This window comes from Dendropsophus ebraccatus, chromosome 4 (assembly GCF_027789765.1).
Source record: "Dendropsophus ebraccatus isolate aDenEbr1 chromosome 4, aDenEbr1.pat, whole genome shotgun sequence".
NCBI classification, from domain to species: domain Eukaryota; kingdom Metazoa; phylum Chordata; class Amphibia; order Anura; family Hylidae; genus Dendropsophus; species Dendropsophus ebraccatus.
In genome coordinates this window covers 137,638,684-137,662,935 of record NC_091457.1, presented here as the reverse complement: position 1 = coordinate 137,662,935, position 24,252 = coordinate 137,638,684, and the positions used below count along the sequence as shown (strand labels likewise).

At 43.0% G+C, this 24,252-nt stretch overlaps 1 protein-coding gene across 2 annotated transcripts in view; it reads right to left on the bottom strand.

The window, feature by feature from the left end:
- Positions 1–2,528: 2,528 nt before the first annotated feature.
- The window catches only part of ELFN2 (extracellular leucine rich repeat and fibronectin type III domain containing 2), an 88,715-nt gene continuing 66,991 nt past the window's right edge, over positions 2,529–24,252 (bottom strand). For both annotated transcript variants that reach the window (XM_069968855.1, XM_069968856.1), the window contains exons 2-3: positions 5,168–5,346; positions 2,529–4,915 (exon numbers count right to left, since the gene is read on the bottom strand). In XM_069968855.1, the coding sequence (XP_069824956.1) occupies positions 2,556–4,915; positions 5,168–5,171 (2,364 nt within the window). In that variant the 5' untranslated portion in view covers positions 5,172–5,346 and the 3' untranslated portion in view covers positions 2,529–2,555. The remainder of the gene's footprint in view (positions 4,916–5,167; positions 5,347–24,252) is intronic.

The window sequence follows — 24,252 nt, the reverse complement described above, 5'->3', positions numbered from 1 at the left end:
CCCAACAAAAATTGAAACCAAAAACAAAAAAGCTCAAAACATATTATGTATCTGAAACCACAGCAGTAAACCTTTAAAGTATACCTGCAGCTTTTACTCACAATACAGGCACCCACTTTGAAGGCCGAAAAAGTATTCAAGGGAATACCGGTTTACATGAGCGATATCATTGAGATACCTTAAATGACTTGACCCCTGTGAATTAGTACCTTTAAATTAGCCACAAAATGGCTGCCTCCAATGTATGTGAGCATTTTTTTGTGTGTTTTTTAACATACAAAATTAACCTAAAAAAACGCCATTATGGCAATTAGCTTCTAAGAAGTCAAGAAACACAGGGCAATGTAGAAGTGACAAAGTTAAAACCATGCACTGTTCAACTACAGAAAGAGATGTTGCAAGCTGACATCATAAAGACATTTGGATAGAATAAGGGGACCCTATGGTGTAAAGTATGGCTCATGTCTTCCTTTAGGTAATCTTTGAGTCTAAAGATACAACTGAAGACAGACCCTTGAAGATTAGATTCTCAGAGCACAAAGCTTTTAGTGTGGACGACTGAAGTTGTTATATTCATCTCTGTACTTTGTATGACCCCTCAACAACTAAAAATGAGCTATCCATACACATGATATAGTTTTATAATCTATTCTTTGTACTACTATATTATTATATTTCATCAACAAATATTTTGCAAACCCAAATGAGTATAATGATATCTGGATTAAGTTAAATCTAGATATAAATGTCAAAATTTAACAGAATAAACCCTTATTTGTTTTTTATTTTTTTCATTTTTGTTCGGTAGATGATTAGGGTGGGGCTTAGTTAAAGGGGTGTGGCTAAATGGTTAAGGTCTCCTACTGCAGACAGAGCAGGGAGGAGTCTTCTTTTGTAGCTGATTGTCGTAAAGTGGCAATACACTTTCCTTAAACTTTAGTTACCTCTCCCGATCCCCCCATATACATGGAGATTCGTCATGAGAAAGGAGAGGAAAGCAGTGACTTTTCTCTTTGAGAACAAAAACATAATTTAACATATCTTTCTCTCTGTTATCACCTATCAGGGGAGAGCTGGGAGCCCACCATACACTTTACACAGCTGTCCGATTCTGCCAAAGTCCGCCTGTTTGGCCAACTCTTGAATAAAGTGTATGGGGACTTTACCAGCCAGACACAGAATTAGGGAGGAAATATATAAATAAATGTATTTGAGGAAATATAATTTATAATTTATCATTTTTGTGCATTTCATATATATAGCGCTCCGGAAAAGGGAAGATCTATATTGCCAGTCTTAAAGTAGTTAAACGGGTTATTCAGAATCAGAAACAGCCCTACTTCTTCAGTGTGGATGTGGTTCTGCAGCTCACTTCCTTTGAAGTGAATGGAGCTGAATTGTAATACCAAACACAACCTGAGGATAGAGGTGGTGCTGTTTTTTCAAGAAGACAGCGGTATATTTTCTAATTCTGGATAGCCCATAGAGTTCTTTATGTGAAGAGAAGCAGACATATACATTGGCAAGGGTTTCTAAGGGTGCGATAAGTGCTTTGTAAATGTGCTTTATGGGCTACTGTAGACAATGCCATTATAAATTGTATGAATTTTATTGGATTTGCAACTACATTTTGAAAATCATTTAATTGTACTATCCGTAACTCTTAGATGAATGGAGGACACTACCCTTCAGCTAGCTAAGCATATAAAGAAATGGGATCTATCATAAGAACCTGTAATGTCATCACATATAAGCAATGGAATAGGGTCACTATGAAATGGCTAATTCCAAGTAAAACTATTTATACCAAAATTAATTCATTTTTGCTGTGAAGTTCTGGATAGGAGGCAGGTTTTTCAGTCCACATTAAAATCACGTTAAATGGATTTTCTTATGCTGACTCAAACTTCTCCAGTAATCATAGTCAACACGCCTGAACATTACAGAACATTTAAGGATACTTTGGAAAACCTATTTTTAGCTTATGATGACAAATTCTATTTAAGATCACTATTTCATTAGTGTAAGCAGGACAGACTATTCTCTTTGGTCTTGGAAGAAAATTCACTGTATCCTTAGATTGCTGCCGTAATGCCAGCTTTGTGTCGTAGCTTATTGTTACCAATTTATACACGTACTGAAGAAAGCAGAGGTTAGGCTTATTATTTAAAATTATTATTGGTATGGCTCACTGTGGGACGGGATGGCGCATGACATCAGCTTGCAACATTTAGAGCAATACATATCATTTTTTTTAATAAAACAAAATGTTAAAAAAAGAAAAGAAAATATTCAGCAACGAAAATATGTAAATGGAAAGAAAGTCACCAATACAGTGTGTGGAGACGTGGGGGGAAGTGTTAAAAAGGGGAGGAGGTCTGTGCCAGAAAATTCCCTGTGCAGAACTCACAAATCTCTTTGTCTCCCCTCCGTGAGGGTACATCCCCACCTCCAATGTAAACTTTAATTGCAAATCGTAGCGCTTCAGCACCACAATTCTGAGCAGAGACATGTCCACAGCCCTAGCCGGCACTGAGCACCTTGATCGGTGCTATTTACAGTTTCTGTTGAGCAGACACTCCCTTCCAGTAATCCAAGATATCGTGCAAGTCCTCCCCTTTGGCAAACTGGACCTTTTTGCGCAAGGCATGTCCAGCTGCTATGTAGACCTCTTCCCGGGTGTGTTTTTTATAAGGACGGAAGCGCTCCCAAATCTTGTGGGTGTTTTCAGTGGAGTACTCTGGACTGGAGGAATATCCAGAGAAATGGTGTCTGGGTGACAGCTGGGAATAGCTAGAGTCTCTCTTGGAACGGGAAAGTGGCTTCAAAAAGCTGACTCTCTGGCTTAATGTATCAGCGCTTTCCTCATAATACAGAGCAGGAAAGGAGTGGCGGTGTTCACTACAGTGATAGGAAGGCTTGACATCTAAATGGTGGACTCCAGAAGAAGAAACTAGTGGAAGGCGATCCAAAGGGCTATTCAGAGGGCTGCTCTTCTCAATATACTTGGAGTCACACTTTAGTGGCTGATCAGGTACATCCAAGCTAAATACTCTGGCACTTTTAATGGAGCCGCTAGACGAAATGCTGCAACGCTTCTTCGCAACTGTAGCAGCGTCTGCACTCAGCTGCCGTTGAAGAGGATGGACACCTTCTTTGTATGGAGGAGAGAGGAAGCTCAACCGTTCCAGATGACCCGAAGAACTGGCTGGGATTGACTGGCAATCGTAACCCAGCTCCGGGTCCCCCCCTCCTAAAAAAGAAGCCGTGTCTAGTTTAAGGGCATCAATGCAATTATTGATTATTTGGTTCACTTTATCTACCTCCTTGGCAATTGTTGATATCTCAGATGCTGAGCCCTCACCATTGTCCAGTTCCCGAAAGTCTTCTTCATCTTCATCCCCTCCTGACATCCCTCTTTGTCCTCTATCTAGTCCTTCTCCACTTCGCACTTCCATGTAGTTTGTTCCCTTCGGACCTTTGGGTGTTCCCATTTGAGAATTCATAGGCTTAGAAATGCCTTTATCTCCACTTCCAAGCCCAGAAACTGAAGTGGGCAGTGAAGAAATGCGAGATATAGGGATGGGATGTTCTGACATCTTCTGTGATGAATGAGGTCCCAGACACGGATCAACATCTGAACCATACCGCATTTCAAGAATAGTCTTTTTGACATTGAGTGATTTTTTCTTCTCTTCTTGCATCCTTTTTTTCCTTAAGCAGTAATACACAACCCCTAGTATGATGACCATACCAAAGAGGCAGCCCAGTATTGTCATGATATAGTGTGTAGTGGTGGAAGTATTAGGGGGAAAGTCTTCCTTATCCTTGGAACGAGTGAATACAAAGAGGCAGGTATGGTTGTAGCGTTTTGAGTTGCGAATGGAAGCCACACAGAAAGTATAATTGACATGAGCCTTCAACTTATCTAAGGTTATATATTCCTTCTTGTGCTTCAAAGTTGTTACGTCATATACAAAACTGTTATTATACTGGACCAGAATATACATCTTTTTGTATGGATATGGAATAGTGACAATCAAAGTAGCTGAACTTCCAGTCACATGATGAATTTCTATGGTGGGCATAACAGAAGAGTCAGTGGAAGTTGGTGTTGGCTCAGGATAAAGAACATCTCCAGGACTATAGCCGGAGTTTTCATCTGGATCATGTAAGGAATCTGGTATGAGTGGAGTTGGTCTTTCGCGTGGAACAGAAAATATTCCTCCATTTTTACATCGAGCCTGAAGAACAGTTATAGCATTTCGGCTGTGGTGAGGCCTGGGGCTAAGTAGTGGGTAACCAGCAAACTCCCGAGGACTTTCACATTGTAAACGATCATAATTTCGAGTGACATTGTTGAACATAACAAGCCAATCGAGAAAGCCATAGAGCTCGCAACTACAATGAAAAGGGTTTGCAGCAAGTTCACAGGCCGTCAGTGCTCGAAGACCAACAAAGGTAGAACTATCCAGCCTTTGCAGTCGATTAGAGGATAAGTCAATGCTCAGGAGGCTCAAGCATTCAGAGAAAGCTCCTGGAGTCACTACTTCAATCAGGTTATGCTGGACAAAGAGGAATTCTAACCTGGGCATACCCCTAAGCATTCCCTCGGACAAATTGGTTAACTTGTTATAACCAAGCTGAAGAATCTGTAAATTGGATTGTCCGAGGAAGGCTCCATCTTCAATGTAGGAGATCTCATTCTTGGTCAGGTTCAAATCTGTCAGGTTTCCAAAGCGTGATAGGGAAGCATAACCAATTATCTTTAATTTATTTTCATTAAGCCTGAGATCATGCACGGTACTGTTGATATGCTGAGGAATGGTCTCATAAGGGGGTTGATTCTGACTACATATAGCCAACCAGACATAACCCTTGTCTCCTTCAATTAACCAGCAATCGCTCTGTGCTCCTGGTGGGAAGTACAAGAAACAGAAAGTTATTGTCACAATGGCCCACCCGCATATCATGATGGCCATATCAAGAATGAAGGGCCAAGGCAAGAGATGAGGTCCAACTCTGGAGATTTGTGCCTAAGTTAGAGAAGTCTGTGTTCCACAGTCCTTCTGAAAATTCTGTGCATCATGTTCTACAGGACAGGATATGAGAGCAAGCCTCTTCTACATAAAACAGTCTCATCCACTAGGTTGCTAGCAACAGTTACCCATTTGTATCTTCACATCTTCTATCGAGCCTTGGTAAATGAAAACGGACAGAAAGAATGATTGGAGGCAGAAGACAGAGAATGTGTATGTGTGTGCCAGCCGCCTCTGTGCCCTGAGATGTAGCTTTCAAAAGATGAATCCTTCTCTGTGTCTGTCCGTCTCCAGCTGCCACCAGGATCTAGAAAAAAAGAGAGAGAGAGAGACAAGGCTACGTCAGCAAAGACGAAAACGGGAGGGAGAGAGGGAAAGAAAGGCAGATGCTTGGAGGCAGAAAAGAGATGGATATGGAGAGGAAAGAAAGGCATGGTGTCAGAGATGGGACTAAAAGTGACAGAATTGATTCTAGATAATGAATAAAAGAAAAGATACCATGCGAGAGCGAGAGAGGGGGAAAAAATGAGGGACTTAGGCGAGTGGAAGTAGGTGATAAATATGTAAATGATCCTCACGCTACACAGACGGGGGGGTCGGAGGGAGATTAGAAGGAGATATAGCAGCAATCAAAGCCAGTGGGTTGAAAGATGAAGAGAGGAAGAGTGAAAGAATGAGGATTGAAGAGGTTGATGTAAATTAATGTAGACAAGAACCGGCACAAAATCAACGCAACTCACACCATCAATGGGCACTATCTGGGCATTAATAAGCATTGCATAAAGATTGTGTTTGTCAGATGCTCTCTTTTTCTTCTTCTCCCGGTGTTTATAGTGCAAATATTCCCAAATGAATTTAAGACACATTGTTTCTACATCTGACATAGTCATACAGAAGATAAATATAGGTCATTGCTACACACAGAAACTACATTGCCTTTTGTATTGATGTATGAGGCTATTACATGCTGGGTAAGAGAAACTATCATTCCCTAATTGCCATATACTTAAAACAAACAACAGCAATTTAGTGGCTGCATAGATGGCTGCTTGGGTAGGCATCGCTTGGATCTGCCTTAAATAAAAGGGAAAAAAAAAACCTTCACAGATGTTCACTTGTACAGCAGTATCAATAGGAAAAAGCTGTTTGGAGGCAACGGGAGGTGGGGGCAGGGTTAGCTTGGTGGAAAGCTTCCTATCCTCTTCACATGATACAAAGCTCTCTACGACAACTCATCTTCCCTATTGACATGATGGTACTATCATACCGAGGAGCAGGGACAGCTTGTTCTCATGTTTTGAAATATATTGATATAGGAGGATTATGTCTATGGCGGTGTAGTTCGGTTTCCGATTTAACACAGTGAAGTGTGACGGTCTCATTGTATGTTTTCAGGACAGACTTGGAGATTGCATGATCTTTATATAATGTTATATATACCTGATGGTGTGCAAGGGTTCAGGGAAAAGTTGCCTTTATGACTGCAGATTAACAGGACTGCAAATACAGAGGAATCATAATCAGACTATGGTCAGAATAATACAGTATGTAGCTCCACCGCAGGACGTTATCAGAAGAAGGTCATGTAATACTGTATTTCATGGAAGATCGTGACTCTTAGAATAAATAAATACAGAATTCTGAGAAAAAAATGCAAATTTATTCAGTTAACAAATATGTTTATTTATTGGTATAAGACCAATCCATAAAGATGAGATATTGAATAGAAAAGAAGCTAGAGTTGTGGCTTGGGCACATTCATAAAAAGTCAATGTGCCTTTGTATGTTTCAATCTTTTTTATTGAAAAGTATTTTATAGTTTTAACAAGTGCAAACAAAGCAAGAGGAAGATGCTATCTTGTGAACCTCAGCTATACAAATATGAGATGAGGAATTCATACAATAAGCTACAGTGGTGGCATTTATCACAAAAGTACGCAAAGTAACCAGGGATCCCTAAAAAGTATATAGTACTTTACCAGGAAAATGGAACAAGTACAATAAAGAGAAACACAAGAACTTTGTCTAGTGGGGCTTGTTGTCGCTTCTTGCATCTTGTTACCAGTAATTTAGCTATAGGTAGCACCTTTCATATCAATAATTTTTATTGGATAGGAAAGGCTCGAAAACATATGAGAAAGGCCAAAGCAGGGTCTGCACTGACCAGGTAACCACATTGTTTAGAAAGGAGTTAAAAAATTTGTGACCATAAGGCCCGAGAAAGCATGTCATAATGGTCCTCTTTCACTTTCCCCTTTCCAGCAGTAAGGCTACTCCTTTCCAGCATCCTCTCCAGCAGTGAGGCTCCTCTTTCCCTGCACCCTTTCCAGCAGTAAAGCATCTCTTTCCCAGTATCTTCTCCAGCAATAAGGCTCCTCTTTATTATGGACCTTTGCAGTTCTCTCTTTCATCTAATCGGAGGGGGTTCTTTAGTGAAGACCTCTAAACTGCCCACAAGGTTGCACAGTAGATTAAGGCACTTAAAGGGGAAGTCTGGGCAAAAAATAATTTTAGGATATGTTATTGCCCAACAAAAGTTATGAAAATTACTAATAGACACTAATTATGGTAAACACACCTATAGTGCATTTTCTCTGCACTTACTACAGCATGGTTTGTTGAGGTCTTTGTAAAGTTGGTGATGTCACGTCACATAAACTGCCGACTCCTGCTGCAGCGGTGAGACAGACTGGAGCAGCAGGAGTTGGCAGTGTATGTGAAGTGACATCACCAACTTTACAGAGACCTCAACAAACCATGCTGTAGTAAGTGCAGGGAAAATACACTATAGGTGCATTTCCCATAATTAGTGTCTATTAGTAATTTTTATAACTTTTGTTGGGCAATACCATATCTTAAAATGATTTTAAGGTTCCTTTTATAAATGTGTATAATGTTGGGGTTTCAGAGCTTGTGCTTCTTGTGCTTGTCCCCAGTCTACAAGTAAATGTAAAAATCACTGTAAGGCTATGTTCACACAACATCCAACATAGAGAAAAGGCGGCTAATTTTGATTTTTTTTTTTTAAATGTCAGTTTTTGCTGCAATTTAACTAACTGCAATGGCAATGCATTGAAGTAAATGGGAAGACGGGTGTCCAATGCACACAATGCATTGAATAACGGACATTTTTACCGCGGATGGCAAAATAATGAACATGATTATTATTTTCGGACATCTTTTGCAAACAGCGGACATTTTTTTATTAGTTGTTCACACGCAGCTTTTCTTTTTCCACCGTTCTTTCTACGTTTTTACTATTAAATTCAATGGACTTTTCAATTAAGCTCCACCCAAAGTCCAATTAGTAACCCCAAACTAGAATAATATACAAATACCAGTCATTGCACTAAGGGGAGGCCAGACAGCTAAATGACGTCCATCATTTTAGACTCAAAATAACGGACGTCATTTTAAACGGAGCTGAAGAAACGTTGTGTGAACATAGTATAAAGTAGAAAAAAGCAGACTGATAAAGAACACCAGTTCTTCATGACTTTCCCCAGCCATGATAATTGGTAGATAGTGAAAGGCAGTTTTGGTGATAGGGATGAGGAAGGTCATGGGGTCCAATGTTTTACCGTTCAATCTATACAACTCTCTCCAATCCAATGTGCCTCTTTATGATTCTATTACGTACATTTTCTTTTAGATCTAAGTAAATCCTTCACCCCATATATTCCCTGATTGTCCCTTATTTTAGTCAGGTTCATATATAATATATTACATCTTTCTATTTGCAGATTATTAGGACATGATGTCTACATAATCCATCTATGCAGATCTGCTCAGTCAGAACCTATGCCAAGTGGCAGGATCAGACCACGTCAGCTGTCAAGTCAATGTAGTTACATCCTGACTACAGATTATTTTTCTATGTAACATAAATTGACAGAGCATTTGACTATTCATACAGCACACACATAACCGGTAAACCCCATCATAGAAGATAGCAGACACTCAGGGGTCGATTAACTTTACCATGGGCTGTTCACCAAGCTTGCCCCCCCCCCACACACACACACACACACACTGTACGGCAAGTACGGCAGCACCAATGTGATGTTCATAGCATGGGATAGATAATGTCATATTTACAATGTAGCTCTAAAGTTTAATGAAACATGATCAGGCCGTACTGTACTCACATTTCATTTTCTAAAATACTTCCATTTTGAATTAGATAAAGGACCTGTGGTGACATCATAGTCACGTGATTAGGTCCTTCAGTATGTTCTTTAATGTTCCTGCTTGCAGTATAGCCCTGATTTGTGCAAAATTGTGGTAAAAAAAACAGCAATATTTTTGCAAACTATGACAAAATTGTAGCCAGGAGACAATACACCACTGAAAGTATAAGTCTACTTTGGTGGCTATGGGCCCATCTGGAGCCCAGGACCCTGGGCTACCGCCTAAAACGGACCTATTATAATCCCCTACTGCAGACACTATAGGGGAGATTTATCAAACTAGTGTAAAGTAGAAATGTCTTAGTAGCCCCTAGCAACCAATCAGATTCCACCTTTCATTTTCAAAAGAGTCTGTAAGGAATGAAAGGTGGAGTCTCATCGGTTGCTAGGGGCAACTAAAACTCCGAAAATTCGGTGGGGGGGGGGCTCAAAAATGACCGTATGTGGCGACCACTATAAAAAAAACAAACAGCTTACCTAAAGCCTGTTCCCAGCATCGGCGCACCTCCTGTACCATTCCTGGCGCAAGGTGTACACTGCCTGCTCCGGAGAAGGCGATCCCTGAACCTCTCCCAAGCAGCTAAGCGTCTCATCGGAGAGGCTCGGAGAGAGCTTGGGGAAAATGAGAGATGCGACGGAAGTACCTGAAGCCTCTCTCATTCTCCTGAAGCTCTCCCGGCAGCCAAGCGTCTCCGAGCCTCTCCGATGGGAGGCTTGGCTGTCTGGGGGAGGTTCGGGGATTTGCGTCTCTGGCGCAGGCAGTGTACATCCCACTATCACGCCGGGAATGGTACGGGAGGTGGGCCAATGCCGAGAACAGGCCCCAGGTGAGTTAAATGTTTTTTTTTTTTTTTTTATTTAGCCACAGTTAACCCCTTCCTGACCGCAAAATATGATATATATATATATATATATATATATATATATATATATATATATATATATACACTCACCGGCCACTTTATTAGGTACACCATGCTAGTAACGGGTTGGACCCCCTTTTGCCTTTAGAACTGCCTCAATTCTTCGTGGCATAGATACAACAAGGTGCTGGAAGCTTCCTCAGAGATTTTGGTCCATATTGACATGATGGCATCACACAGTTGCCGCAGATTTGTCGGCTGCACATCCATGATGCGAATTTCCCGTTCCACCACATCCCAAAGATGCTCTATTGGATTGAGATCTGGTGACTGTGGAGGCCATTTGAGTACAGTGAACTCATTGTCATGTTCAAGAAACCAGTCTGAGATGATTCTAGCTTTATGACATGGCGCATTATCATATTATATATACATTTTAACATTTTTTTTATGCTTTGAACTGTAGTATCGTAATGATGACTATGTAAGAGATATATATACTCATTTGTCTTTCTGATCATCACATAGCACAGTTTCGTATCCAGATAACTATGGATGGCCACGAGTTTGGGATCTGTTATAAGAAAACAATGCCGATTATATAAACTGTGAGGCTATGATTCTTTCTAGGAGGGATTTCCATTTCCAGCATGGCAAAGTCTTTATATTTGGGAAAGCTTCCAGGCGCATTACTGCACCCAGCAGGGAATGACCATATTGGGCCAGCTACGCCGCTGGAGAATAGCAGATATATTATACCTGCAGTCATAATCATGATCTAGTTTATGTGCTAATGCGTAGAGAGAAGTGTGGGATTGAATAATTTAAAAAGATACGAGAGAACAGAACAGATAATAAAATAAATGAAATTAGCATGATTCATAATAATGATAGGATAATAAGAACATTAGAAGTCTCCTAGGAGATCCATCCACCGTCTACCTTTCTGCAGGTCGTGGAACTCCATGTTTATGTTAAAGGTAAATTCACAAATGACATAAATGCTGTGGAGTTTGCCTAAGGACTAGCACAGCCACTGTCCATTCACTACTCAGCTACCCCTCCATTCACTACTCAGCTACCCCTCCATTCACTACTTAGCTACCGCTCCATTCACTACCCAGCTACCGCTCCATTTACTACTCAGCTACCGCTCCATTCACTACTCAGCTACCCCTCCATTCACTACTCAGCTACCGTTCCACTCACTACTCAGCTACCGCTCCATTCACTACTCAGCTACCGCTCCATTCGCTACTCAGCTACCGCTCCATTCACTACTCAGCTACTACTTCATTCTCTACTCAGCTACCGCTCCATTCACTACTCAGCTAGCGCTCCACTCACTACTCAGCTACCCCTCCATTCACTACTCAGCTACCGCTCCACTCACTACTCAGCTACCGCTCCATTCACTACTCAGCTACCGCTCCATTCACTTCTCAGCTACCGCTCCATTCACTACTCAGCTACCCCTCCATTGACTTCTCAGCTACCGCTCCATTCGCTACTCAGCTACCGCTCCATTCACTACTCAGCTACCACTCCATTCACTACTCAGCTACCGCTCCATTCACTTCTCAGCTACCACTCCATTCGCTACTCAGCTACCGCTCCATTCACTACTTAGCTACCGCTCCATTCAATACTCAGCTACCGCTCCATTCACTACCCAGCTACCCCTCCATTCACTACTCAGCTACCGCTCCATTCACCACTTAGCTACCGCTCCATTCACTACTCAGCTACCGCTCCATTCACTGCTCAGCTACTGCTCCACTCACTACTCAGTTACCCTTCCATTCACTACTCAGCTACCGCTCCATTCACTACTCAGCTACCGCTTCATTCACCACTTAGCTACTGCTCCATTCACTACTCAGCTAACGCTCCATTCACTACTCAGCTATCGCTCCATTCACTACTCAGCTACCCCTCCATTCACTTCTCAGCTACCGCTCCATTCGCTACTCAGCTACCCCTCCATTACCTTCCCAGCTACCGCTCCATTCACTACTCAGCTACCGCTCCATTCACTTCTATAGAGTTAGTCACAGCTACTCCCCACTACATCCCTAAGGTCTCTTCATTTGAGGTTCTCCTCTGTTCCACGGTTATGTATTAATGTCTACTTAAAGTTGTTGTGCTGAGCATTAGTTTCCTGCTTAAAGTAGTATTCTGAAGTCAGGAAAAAAAACTTCTATGTCATATGCTATAAGAGATGAGCAAACCTCGAGCATTTGTTTGGACCTGATCTCTCGGCATGTAATTACTGGTGGCTGAAGAATTTGGATGCAGCCCTAAGGCTACCTGGAAAACATTGATACAGTCAAAATCTATTTCCATGTTTTCCAGGACTCCTTAGGGCTGAATCCAATTTTTTCAGCCACCGGTAATCAAATGCAGAGAGTTTGGGTTTGGATAAACCTAAGCATGCTCAAGGTTCACTCATTTCAATAAATTATTGCTTACTTGTATGCCCAAGTTCTGAAACCACCAAAAATCTATTTGTTTTAGATGTGAGTCTATTCCGATTTTAGATAGTGTACTTCCTGGTTAAATAGTGGCTCAGTATTTCGCTTACCGGAATGCATTGCTCTCCCTCAGCTCTCCATCCCTGCCCTCCTGCTCTCCCTACTCCCCAGAGAGCTGCTAAGACAACACCACACTCAAAATAAAAGGACTGCACAACTTCCTGTCCTGGGGTAATTCAAGCAAAAACATACTAAAGCCAGTACAATTTGTGACAACACTAATAGTCATTAGTCATTTCTGTGTGTTGGGAGAATTTTACACTCCCAGTGTTGTCCACGGTACCTGTCAAAAAGTAAAAGTCACTGTGTACAAGTAAACCACTATGTACACGCATCTATGTTCTGGGGGTGTAAATTACGGAATAGAGCACTAGCTATCCTCTATCATCACACAGCATGTAGCCCATTGACATCCTCATAGATTTCAATGCTCTTCAATCTACTTGTTGTGTTACCTCCATATCACCAGCATTCTGGTTAAACAAATCATTACTCTTTCATGGTATCAATCCATCTGTGTTGAGTAAATAATATTCTTTGCGATTCGCACTCCACGCACTCATTAGACTAAAAGTTATTGATTTTGGGATGTAATAATTGCTGAGCAGAGGAATCGTGGTCACAGTCTAGGCTGGAGAGGCTTACGAGAGGCCTGATTTAGTCTGCGGTTCTGGCTTCATCTAAAAAGACCAGCATCTGTCAGTCGACTTAATTACTGTAGTGCATATTATAAGGAAAATCCCAGGCATATCTGCTCTCACTGTCTCCTTCCAGCAGATTGTTTAGCATCAGATAGCACTACATTTCATTCTACTTAGAATTTGCCGGCAGATTAGGACACCATATGACCCAGCAAGACACCATTGGTAAAAATCAAAATATAGTATTTAACAAATATACATATTACAATTCTATGTTTACTCGTGGTAATACCTTTACTGACTAAAACCTCCTTAGCAGGGGCTGGCTGGCAAATTTTAGCCCGGGGGGCAAGCACACAGCACTGGCCCATAAGTAGCAGGCTGGCGGCCCATCCTTTAAGGACCACTCTGGCCCTTACCTATAACATCTTCGTCATTTGTGACCAAATATCCTACTGTGCCCTGTGAAGGGATCAGAAGTCACTTTCCTGTATAAGTCTATGGGGCGGCTCAGCGATGACACGGAACGTACCCATAGACAGATGCAAGGAATGCTGGGTGACCTCTATCGTACTGAGTATATGATGCTGGAAAGCTGGTTGACCTTCATCAAACTGAGTATAAGATGCTGGGAAAGCTGGGTGATCTCCATCATACTGAGTATAAGATGCTGGAAAGCTGGGTGACCTCCATCCTACTGACTATAAGATGCTGGGAAAGCTGGGTGACCTCCATCATACTGAGTATAGGATGGTGAGAAAGCTGGGTGACCTCCATCCTACTGACTATAAGATGCTGGGAAAGCTGGGTGACCTCCATCCTACTGACTATAAGATGCTGGGAAAGCTGGGTGACCTCCATCATACGCAGTATAAGATGGTGGAAAAGCTGGGTGATCTCCATCATACTGAGTATAAGATGGTGCGAAAGCTGGGTGACCTCCATCCTACTGACTATAAGATGCTGGGAAAGCTGGGTGACCTCCATCATACTGAGTATAAGATGGTGGAAAAGCTGGGTGACCTCCATTATACTGACTACAAATACAAGATGCTGGGAAAGCTGGGGTTTCTGTATTTTTTTTTACAATAGTTTATATCAATGCTGTGGTCCTGTGGGTATAGGCATTCTTCTTTTTAGAACACCCCCCTCGTGTGTGCACCCCCCATTAGTAAAAATAATAATAAACAAAACAACAAACACACATACTTATATGTATCCTCTATATACTACTGTATATATGCCTCCCCCTGTATATATGTATCCTCTATGTACTCCTGTATATATGTATCCTCTATGTACTCCTGTATATGTCTCCTCCTGTATATATGTCCCCTCTATGTACTGCTGTGTATGTCTACTCCTGTATATATGTATCCTCTATGTACTGCTGTATATATGTATCCTCTATGTACTGCTGTGTAGGTCTCCTCCTGTGTGTGCGTATATACATATATATATATATATATATATATATATATATATATATATTCTCGAGGGAATATGCAATGCAGCAATGCAGGAAAATTTGGATCAGTGTAACTATATATATATATATATATATATATATATATATATATATATATATATATACACACAGGAGGAGACCTACACAGCAGTACATAGAGGATGCATATATACAGGAGTACATAGAGGAGACATATATACAGCAGTACATAGAGGAGACATATATACAGGAGTACAGAGGAGACATATATACAGCAGTACATAGAGGATGCATATATACAGGAGTACATAGAGGATATATGATGTATCCTCTATGTACTCCTGTATATATGTATCATCTATATACTTCTGTATATATGTCTCCTCTATGTACTACTGTATATACTGTATGTATCATCTATATACTTCTGTATATATGTCTTCTCTATGTACTTCTGTATATATGCATACCCCCCAACTTTTGCTGGGGGGAAAGAGGGACATAGCCACGCCCATAACTGCGCTCTATGACCCCATAGCCACATCATCTATTACCATTATATAAGTAACAAATATTATCACCACTCCTTCACCACATAGTTACTTATACCACCATACCACTGGTGCCTCCATCTAGGTAGGGTGTAGTAGTGGAGGTATAGTGAATAAGGGGTGTAGTAGTACAGGTAAAGATGAGGGGTGAGGTAGTACAGGTATAGATATGGGGGGTATTAGTAATACAGATGAGGGGCATTAGTAGTAGTAGTACAGGTAAAGATGAGGGGTATGGTAGTACAGGTATAAATGAGGGGTGTATTAGTAGTACAGATGAGGGGGATTAGTAGTACAGGTACAGATGTGGGCTGTAGTAGTAGTACAGGTATAGATGAGGGGTGTAGTAATAATACGGGTATAGCTGAGGGGTCACTGGGGGAAACTGGGGCAGCTGGGGGTGACTGGGAGAGCTGGGGGTGTACGGGGCAAACTGGGGGAGCTGGGGGTGACTGGGAGAGCTGGGGGTGTATGGGGCAAACTGGGGGAGCTGGGGGTGACTGTGAGAGCTGGGGGTGACTGGGAGAGCTGGGGGTGTATGGGGCAAACTGGGGGAGCTGGGGGTATACGGGGCAAACTGGGGGTGTATGGGGCAAACTGGGGGAGCTGGGGGTGACTGGGAGAGCTGGGGGTGTATGGGGCAAACTGGGGGAGCTGGGGGTGACTGGGAGAGCTGGGGGTGTATGGGGCAAACTGGGGGAGCTGGGGGTGACTGGGAGAGCTGGGGGTGTACGGGGCAAACTGGGGGAGCTGGGGGTGACTGGGAGAGCTGGGGGTGAATGGGGCAAACTGGGGTTGACTGAAGGGGGACTGGGGACAGTTGGAGTTGACTGAAGGGGGACTGGGGCAGACTGGGGATGACGGAGGGGAAATGGGAAAGACTGGGGGTGACTGAGGGGGACTGGGGCAGACTGGGGGTGATTGAGGGGCACTGAGGCAGACTGGGGGTGATTGAGGGGCACTGAGGCAGACTGGGGGTGACTCTAGGGAGACTGGGGCAGCTGGGGGTGATTGGGGGGGACTGGGGCAGACTGGGGGTGATTGAGGGGCACTGAGGCAGACTGGGGGTGATTGAGGGGCACTGAGGCAGACTGGGGGTGATTGAGGGGGACTGGGGCAGACTGGGGGTGATTGGGGGGGACTGGGGCAGACTGGGGGTGATTGAGGGGCACTGAGGCAGACTGGGGGTGACTCTAGGGGGACTGGGGCAGCTGGAGGTGATTGGGGCAGGAGTGCACATAGCCCTCCTCCTCTTCCTCTCACCCTGGCACACAAGTTCCCCTCCCGGCCACACATGCAGGTCCCCAGTCTTTGAAGGAGGCCGCAGGGACTGTAGTGGTGATATCACCTGCTCCAGAGACCGGGGACCTGCACGTGTGGCCGGGAGGGGAGCAGGATGTGATATGTATAGCTCGGGCAGGTCAGTCGCAGCTCTGTTAGGCGGACTGCCCGACCGCCCTGCACCTCACCTCCGGCCCGACACTCCACACACCGCCATAAGCCCGCCATGCACCTCACCTCCACGCCGCCCGCTTGACCTGCACCTCTTGCCCGGCCGCCAACCCGACAATCCATGCTGCTCCGCCTGCAATGATTTTTTGTGAAAATTTAATTTAAGATTTTTACAAAAATCTAATCGATTCTAACCTTCTGGGCGAACTAATTTGTTTACTCACCCAGCCCTAATTCCTCTGTATGTCTCCTCTTGTATATATGTATCCTCCATGTACCCCTGTATATATGTCTCCTCCTGTATATATGTATCCTCCATGTACCCCTGTATATATGTCTCCTCCTGTATATATGTATCCTCCATGTACCCCTGTATATATGTCTCCTCCTGTATATATGTATCCTCCATGTACCCCTGTATATATGTCTCCTCCTGTATATATGTATCCTCCATGTACCCCTGTATATATGTCTCCTCCTGTATATATGTATCCTCCATGTACCCCTGTATATATGTCTCCTCCTGTGTATATGTATCCTCCATGTACCACTGTATATATGTCTCCTCCTGTATATATGTATCCTCTATATACTCCTCTGTATGTCTCCTCCTGTATATATGTATCCTCCTGTGTAGGTCTCCTGTATATATGTATCCTCCTGTGTAGGTCTCCTGTATATATGTATCCTCCTGTGTAGGTCTCCTGTATATATGTATCCTATATGTCAGGGATAGGGAACCTTGGCTCTTCAGCTGTTGCAAAACTACAACTCCCATCATGCATGGACAGCCTATGGCTACCCAGGTATGATGGGAGTTGTAGTTCTGCAACAGATGGAGGGCCTTGCTTCCCTCCCCCTGCCCTATGGCCTGCTGTGTAGATGTCCTGCTGTGTAGGTACCTGGCTTCCTGCAGACACCATCTTCTCTGTCTTCAGGCTCTTCTAGCCCAGACACAGGAGAACCAGCTGGGAGGAGAGAGCGGCCTCTGGTGGCCGGAGGAAGATACTGCCTACAGCAGTTTGCTTTTTACCATAAGCCTCATAGGCTTATAGGAAAGCATAATGGCCATAAAGGGGGCGGGGCTTACCGGCATGGGGGCGGGGCTTCAGCGGCCGCTTCCAGCACAGGCCGGATCCACAGCCACAGGTAAATATGACAGAAGAGGGCGGGGCTGTAAGCAGGGGAGGCACTGAGGACTCCAGCCAGCTGTCAGCAGCCATGCGGCCCTGACAACTGGGGGAAGACCGGCCCAGGGGGCATATGCCCCCCTGCCCCCCGGCCCAGCCCGCCCCTGCTCCTTAGTATCCTTTACTATGGCTGGTAAAAATTTGTTCTCAGATATCTTAACATTTAGCGAGCATGCAATTATCGGCCTATCGCCAGAGTTCTAAAATCAAAAATTTGAACAAAAAAAAAAAAATCTAGTAGGTTAACTAGGTACTTTCCGCTTTGCTGAGCAAGGAGCACCTTGTTAAATGCCAGATTTCCATTGGTTTTAAATTGAAAAATTCTCGACTCGTGCAATGAGCACCAGAGCATTTAAGTTCTCGCTCAACACTACTCCTAATGTGTTGGTAATACCAGAAGTAGAGCTAGAGATAAAAAGGTAAAGGTGCAAGATTGTGTGATACTGAGAGCTTATAATCATTAGAGATTAGTAGCTCATGATGCCAAATTCTTACCATATTTTGTTTGTTTTGGCCAATAAGCTAGTGAGGTGGCTTTTATTGCAGTGTCCCACTATGTACACTCTAAGGCCTGTTGGTTGGGTGTTGGTTAGTTGTTTTACATGTAATTTTGCACTTCTGCATTGTTTTCCACTATTTTTATGTTGTTGCATTTGTATTACTTTTGCTGTTACATGTATTCTCATACACTTACAGAGGGAACATTCTAGAATAAAAAAGGAGCTTGCCCTTAGCTCTGCCTCTCTATCTTGTTCTCTGGCAAAAGAGAGTGAGGGAGTTAAGGCCCTATTCCACAGGCCGACAGAGAGGAGCAAACAAGCGCTATTAGTGCTCATTTGCTCCTCGTTCCCCGCTCGCTGCCACCACCATTCCACGCGGCAGCAGCAAGGGGGTGAGTACAGGGGGGGCCGCGGGGAGCTGCGGGGGGCGCCCCGGGTGATTGCTAGATCGTCCGGGCAGCCCATAGCATATGGCAACGGTCTGCTGCCGTCGCTCCTATTCTACGAAGTGACGGCAGCAGATCGTTGCTGTATAAGTCGTTTGTCTTTCAACATGTTTGAAAGACAAACGACGCAATGATCAGCCGGCATGAACGATGTCGGCTGATTGTTGCCTTTCATTTCACGGGACGATTATTGGCTGTAACTGCCGATATCAGACGAATACAGCCGATAATCATTGCGTGGAATAGGGCCTTTACTGTAGTATAGAGTGAGGAAGTGAGAGTAGTTCTTTGGCTTCCCTCTTCTAAAAATTTGATTTAAACCCAGGATTGTTGGGGCTCCTGTAAAGAATCTGCTTCATCCTGAACTTATTTAGGAAAAGATAAAGAGGGAGAAAAAAAGTGTGAAAAAAGAGGACTACACAGAGTCTGTAGGGAGAAGCTGAACAAGTGCCCCATAGCTAACCTTCAGAAATGCCAGGGCTTTAAGCTGGGCCTAGGAACCAGAATGCTATGGCTTTAGGCTGGGCATAGGAACCAGAATGCCAGGGCTTTAGGCTGGGCATAGGAACCAGAATGCCAGGGCTTTAGGCTGGGCCTAGGAACCAGGTGGCTGCCAAGGGTATACATCTTCCAGGTTACAGTACTCATTGCAGCACAATACTCCGCGGTATGAGACTTTTAAGATTCACTTGGCGCCAACAACTCAGCCATATTCCTCAGGAAAGAGAGACTTAGGATTAGCGTGATTGCACCTCCTAATAAGTTAGTAGCGACATAATTCAGGACACTTTAACGAAAGACCGGCATCTAAAATGCCAGTGTTTAGTAAAATTGCCCCTATGTGTATGTCTTTCCTTGAATGTCATGTTATATTTGTTTGCAGTCTTATACTTCACACACTACTTTATTATTTCCAGTTAATTGTTTGAGCCTCGGGCTATTGGACAGTGTTCCTGGAATTCTGCAATTTGATTTACAGAGGTTTCCAAGCTGCCGATAATGAAAGGCAAGAACCTGTAGATTGCATATCATGACGCCACTGGCAGTCCACTAAAAAAAAAAAAAAACCTTGAGCATCAGGCTAATAACATCATGCAGGAGCTGCAGAGCTTCACACCATTAATATCCCGTTCAGCGATCTTCTCAGTCTAGCACCATTACTGGACTGCAGAGTATCACACCACCCTTTCTCTTGCAGATCACATCTGACATGAGATAGAAAGCAAGAGGCGGCTGTGCGTAAGTCCCAGCTGAGAAGCAGCAGAGCATGATATTACTGTGCTAAGTGGGCTCTGCTAGAAATTTATGTTTTAACCCCCACCATCCTAGGAGAGATGTCCTAAGACTAATGGGTTTGAGATTTGTACTGACAGGTAAGAGCTTTTTTCTTAACTCATTACCTACAAAAGGCAAGTTTGGATTAGTACATTGACACAGATTAAATAAAAGTATATTAAGACCATTGACTTTACTCTCTTTTAGAAACCACTCTCGTAGTGCCTATGCCAGGTAAATAATTTTCAAAAGATTTTTTTTTTTTAAATAAAACATCTCAATGGTGTTCTTCACCTAGATTCTTCTAGCGACTTCCTAATTGTTTTACTGTTCCTTATATCAATTTAAATTCATCCCATTAAAATTTCACTTAAAGGAAGAAGAAGAAATCAAAGAGCGTCAACCCCTACTAAGAATAGTACCAGGTTTTGCCACCCAAAACAGAAGAGCCCTGGTGCTTTGTACCCACCTACTTGCAACCACACATAGAAAAGTAGATCCACTTGGCCTTGAACATTGACGTTTGCGGGAGTCATGTCAGTGACTTCAAAAGAGAAAGAGAGACATGCATGCATGGCCATGATACCTCTGCACCTATTCTGTGCTGGGTTGCATCACCAAAAAACATAAGGATGGTGGGTTGTGCAGGTCCCCTAAGTCACCAAGATACCCAGAACATGTGCTGCATGTCTTCCTAAAATCTGGCCCTGTGAATACTGTTCTCTAATGTAGGATATGGGGGTCTATGGTCATGCTAAAAATAGGGGCTCATTTGTGATTGATATCTTCAATAGCCACATTGCTGCCTTATGACAAAACTAGAAAAGTGTGTGGGTGTAATATACTAACAGCTGAAGCTTTATGGTTGTAAAAGAAAAAATTGATAGAATTATACATGTAATGAGCCAAACAAGTGCTGTGCTGGTCTTGGTTATTTCATTTTAGTTTTAGTGATGTGATGTCAGGAGTATTTTGGGGTAGATTTATCAAAAACGCCCCCCCTGCCGTACCCTTCAGAAAAGGCGCCAACCATAAGTCCTGGGGGGGGGGGGGGGGTTGCAGAATAGCCTGAAGGAAGCGTGGACCCCTCCAGTGCGTACTTTGTCGTGGTTTACACCTGCAAAGGGGAGCAATCCATGCAGAAATTTACACCTGCTTCAGAGCTCCTGTACACGTGACAGGCACAGGTCCTGCCAGCTTTACTAGGAGGCATGCTTCTCTTAAATAAAGCCTCGACCACATTCGCCCAATCGGATCTACTAAAACTGGTGTATGAGAACTGGCAAATTTTCCCCCTTGTGCTAAAGAGATATAGAAGATTGTGTGGGAGAAACCTCAATGATTCTGCCAGATGGGAGAAAGAGAGGAGCAACTACAGTAAGTTATCTTTGTACGTGAGCATTATCTTATTATCATGACATACATATCGGCTATTTAAGATTTTAGTTAGGGCAGGGTAGCTCAGAGCTTTGTATTGCTTTCTTATAGTACTGGGGTTCTGAGTTCAAATCCAGCAGGAGAAACATCTTTATAAAGTTCTTGTATGTTCCACTTGGTTTAGTGGTTTTGTTTAGGTACAAAAAATTCCTCCACTGCTCACTAAGAAGATACGGACAGGTTAGTCAGACCCTTATAAAATCTGCCTCCATACTGTAAGGAAATCCTTTGGTTTTAGAAAAAATGACAATCAGATAAACTCAAAGGAGCTACCAATGTCAAACACTGCTCTGGTCATTTCTAAAGCCCCTATTACACGGGTCGATGTTTAGAGCAAGCGAGCGCCGACCTGTCAGGTCAGCATTCTCTTGCTCTCTTTTCCAGGGCTCCTTAGGGCTGTTTCCTACTTTTTCAGCTACCAGTATTCAAATGCTGAAAGATCAGGTAAACGGCTGGGAGATGACTTGAATCACCTACAGTATTTTAAATACACAACCAAGCCCCAGGATTAGATGTCATTCCAGTACCCTGATAGGATTTCCCCCCTCTCCTAAAGATAGGTCAACTGGCCCTCCTCACTGGTTGGTGGTCAAGAAAACCCTATGATGCAAATTCTGATATTGGACATTTCCTTTTAGACAAGAAGACTTGTGTGACCACTAATGTGCCTTTTTTTCTAACTTTCATGATACTTCATGTAGCGTCGAGCAGTCATATGCTTACACAAAATTCTAATGGCTTAGAGAGAGAAGGCTAATATAACCTGTGGTACTTGTTTATTGGGGCCCTGTAGGAACTGCATTAGCCGTCTACTATATATGGTGACATCCTCCTTTAGGGATATTCATCATCATACTAATGTTTTTTTTTTTATATCTAAATTATAGAAATGGGTAACAGCTATTATGCATTACCACATTTCATGATGAAGGCCGATGGGCCACAGTATGAGACTTGTGACTTGGGCACCAAGAAGGCTTCTGCCACTCCTGTTATAAATCTAGCATAAGACACGTAATGGTAGTAATGTTTGCTACCCAGCCCTGAGTAATTTTGGGATCAGAAAGACTCAAAGAACCTACATGTAGTCTTTTTTGACCAAATAGATTAGGGTCTATCTGTAATTGTGGGCAGCTGGACCCTTTCTAGGTACTAGTGATTGGACAAGAGGACAGGTAGACTACTGACTACAGACTACGGTTAGCAGCCTTGTCTAGCCTATTCAAGGATCTGTCATGGTAGAACAGCCCGAAGTTCTTCCATGACTCAAGATGGCCCCGTCTCTGCCATCTGTACAGCCTTTACTCTGGACAAAAGACAAATCTGTAGACTTTTTATAGGCGTAATAGAACAATCTGTCTGGACTCTGTTACCTTAAAGTGTGTGAACCACCATTCATTATTCATTGTTTTCCTCTAATTAAAGAGGTTCTCCGCTGGAATGTATTTTTAGAAAATCCTTATCATTTATGCAGGCTTACAAAGGGAATGACATGACCTGCTTTTTACCTTTGCTGCTGTCAGCATGGTGCCAATCCAGCTGTGGGCTGAAGATCTGAGTCACTGAGACAGACTGGTTGGTAAGGATACGCTGTCTAAGGCTCTGTTCATATAACGGTAGGCACTACATCCAGCGAACTGTATATTGTTGTTAAATGCTACTGATGTTTTCATCGATCTAACAGGCCCTTGGGCTATTATCACGCATTATACCTTATACTGTATTAACCGCTTTTTGGCCAGGGATGTAAGTAACTACATGGTTAGATATGGCTAGTCATCAGGATAACAGTTGTTATCAACAGGATAATAGTTGTTAAAACGTAAATGAGACTTAAGTGCCCAGGGGGCGTTCCTTAGTCCTGCAAGAGTCCAGGTAAGTTCACTTCTGCTCCGCCTCTGCATCCACTTTCACCCCCACCCCCATTCATCACTAGATAAAGCAAACTTGAGCTGCACTTACCTGGGCTTTGGCGACACTGAGGAAAGGACCCTGTGCATTTAAAGGGTTTTTCCCATCTCAACTAATATTGTTATACTTGTAGGTATCATCAAGGTAAATATTTAGCAAACGTGCCTCCTTCTGATATGCTGCTCTTTCTCTCCCATTTGTGACAGGTCATTCTCTAGGTTACCGACCACCACTCGGCAATATATATATATACTCACACACACACACACTGTGGCCCAGAAGTGTGCAAAATACGTATTGATGCCCAGCAACCAATCACAGCTCAGCTTTCAACTGTGGTGAAATAGAGTCTGAATGATGATTGGTTGCTGTGGGGAGTTTACACCAGCTTTTATTTTACACACTTTGATAAATCTGGGTCTATATCTTTATACATCAGCCAGACCATAGTTTTTAGAGCAGAGCTGTGGTCAGTAACCTTGACAACAATTTGTCAACAATAGAAGGAAAAGGGTGGACATATCAGGCAAATTTGCTAAATGAACATATTTGCAAAAATATTTATCTTAGCAAGCCGTACAAGATTAACTATATTACTAGAGAAGAGTGTCCTTTTTTGTATGTCCAGAACAGGAATGGTTTTCTTATCAAATCTCTTTTATTGCAAACATGTATTTTCATATAAACACAGTGTACAACATAAGGAGTAGGAAACAGAGAGGGAGGGCCTCTCCAACCATCCACATAAGCATACAATTAAACAAGATATACACAGA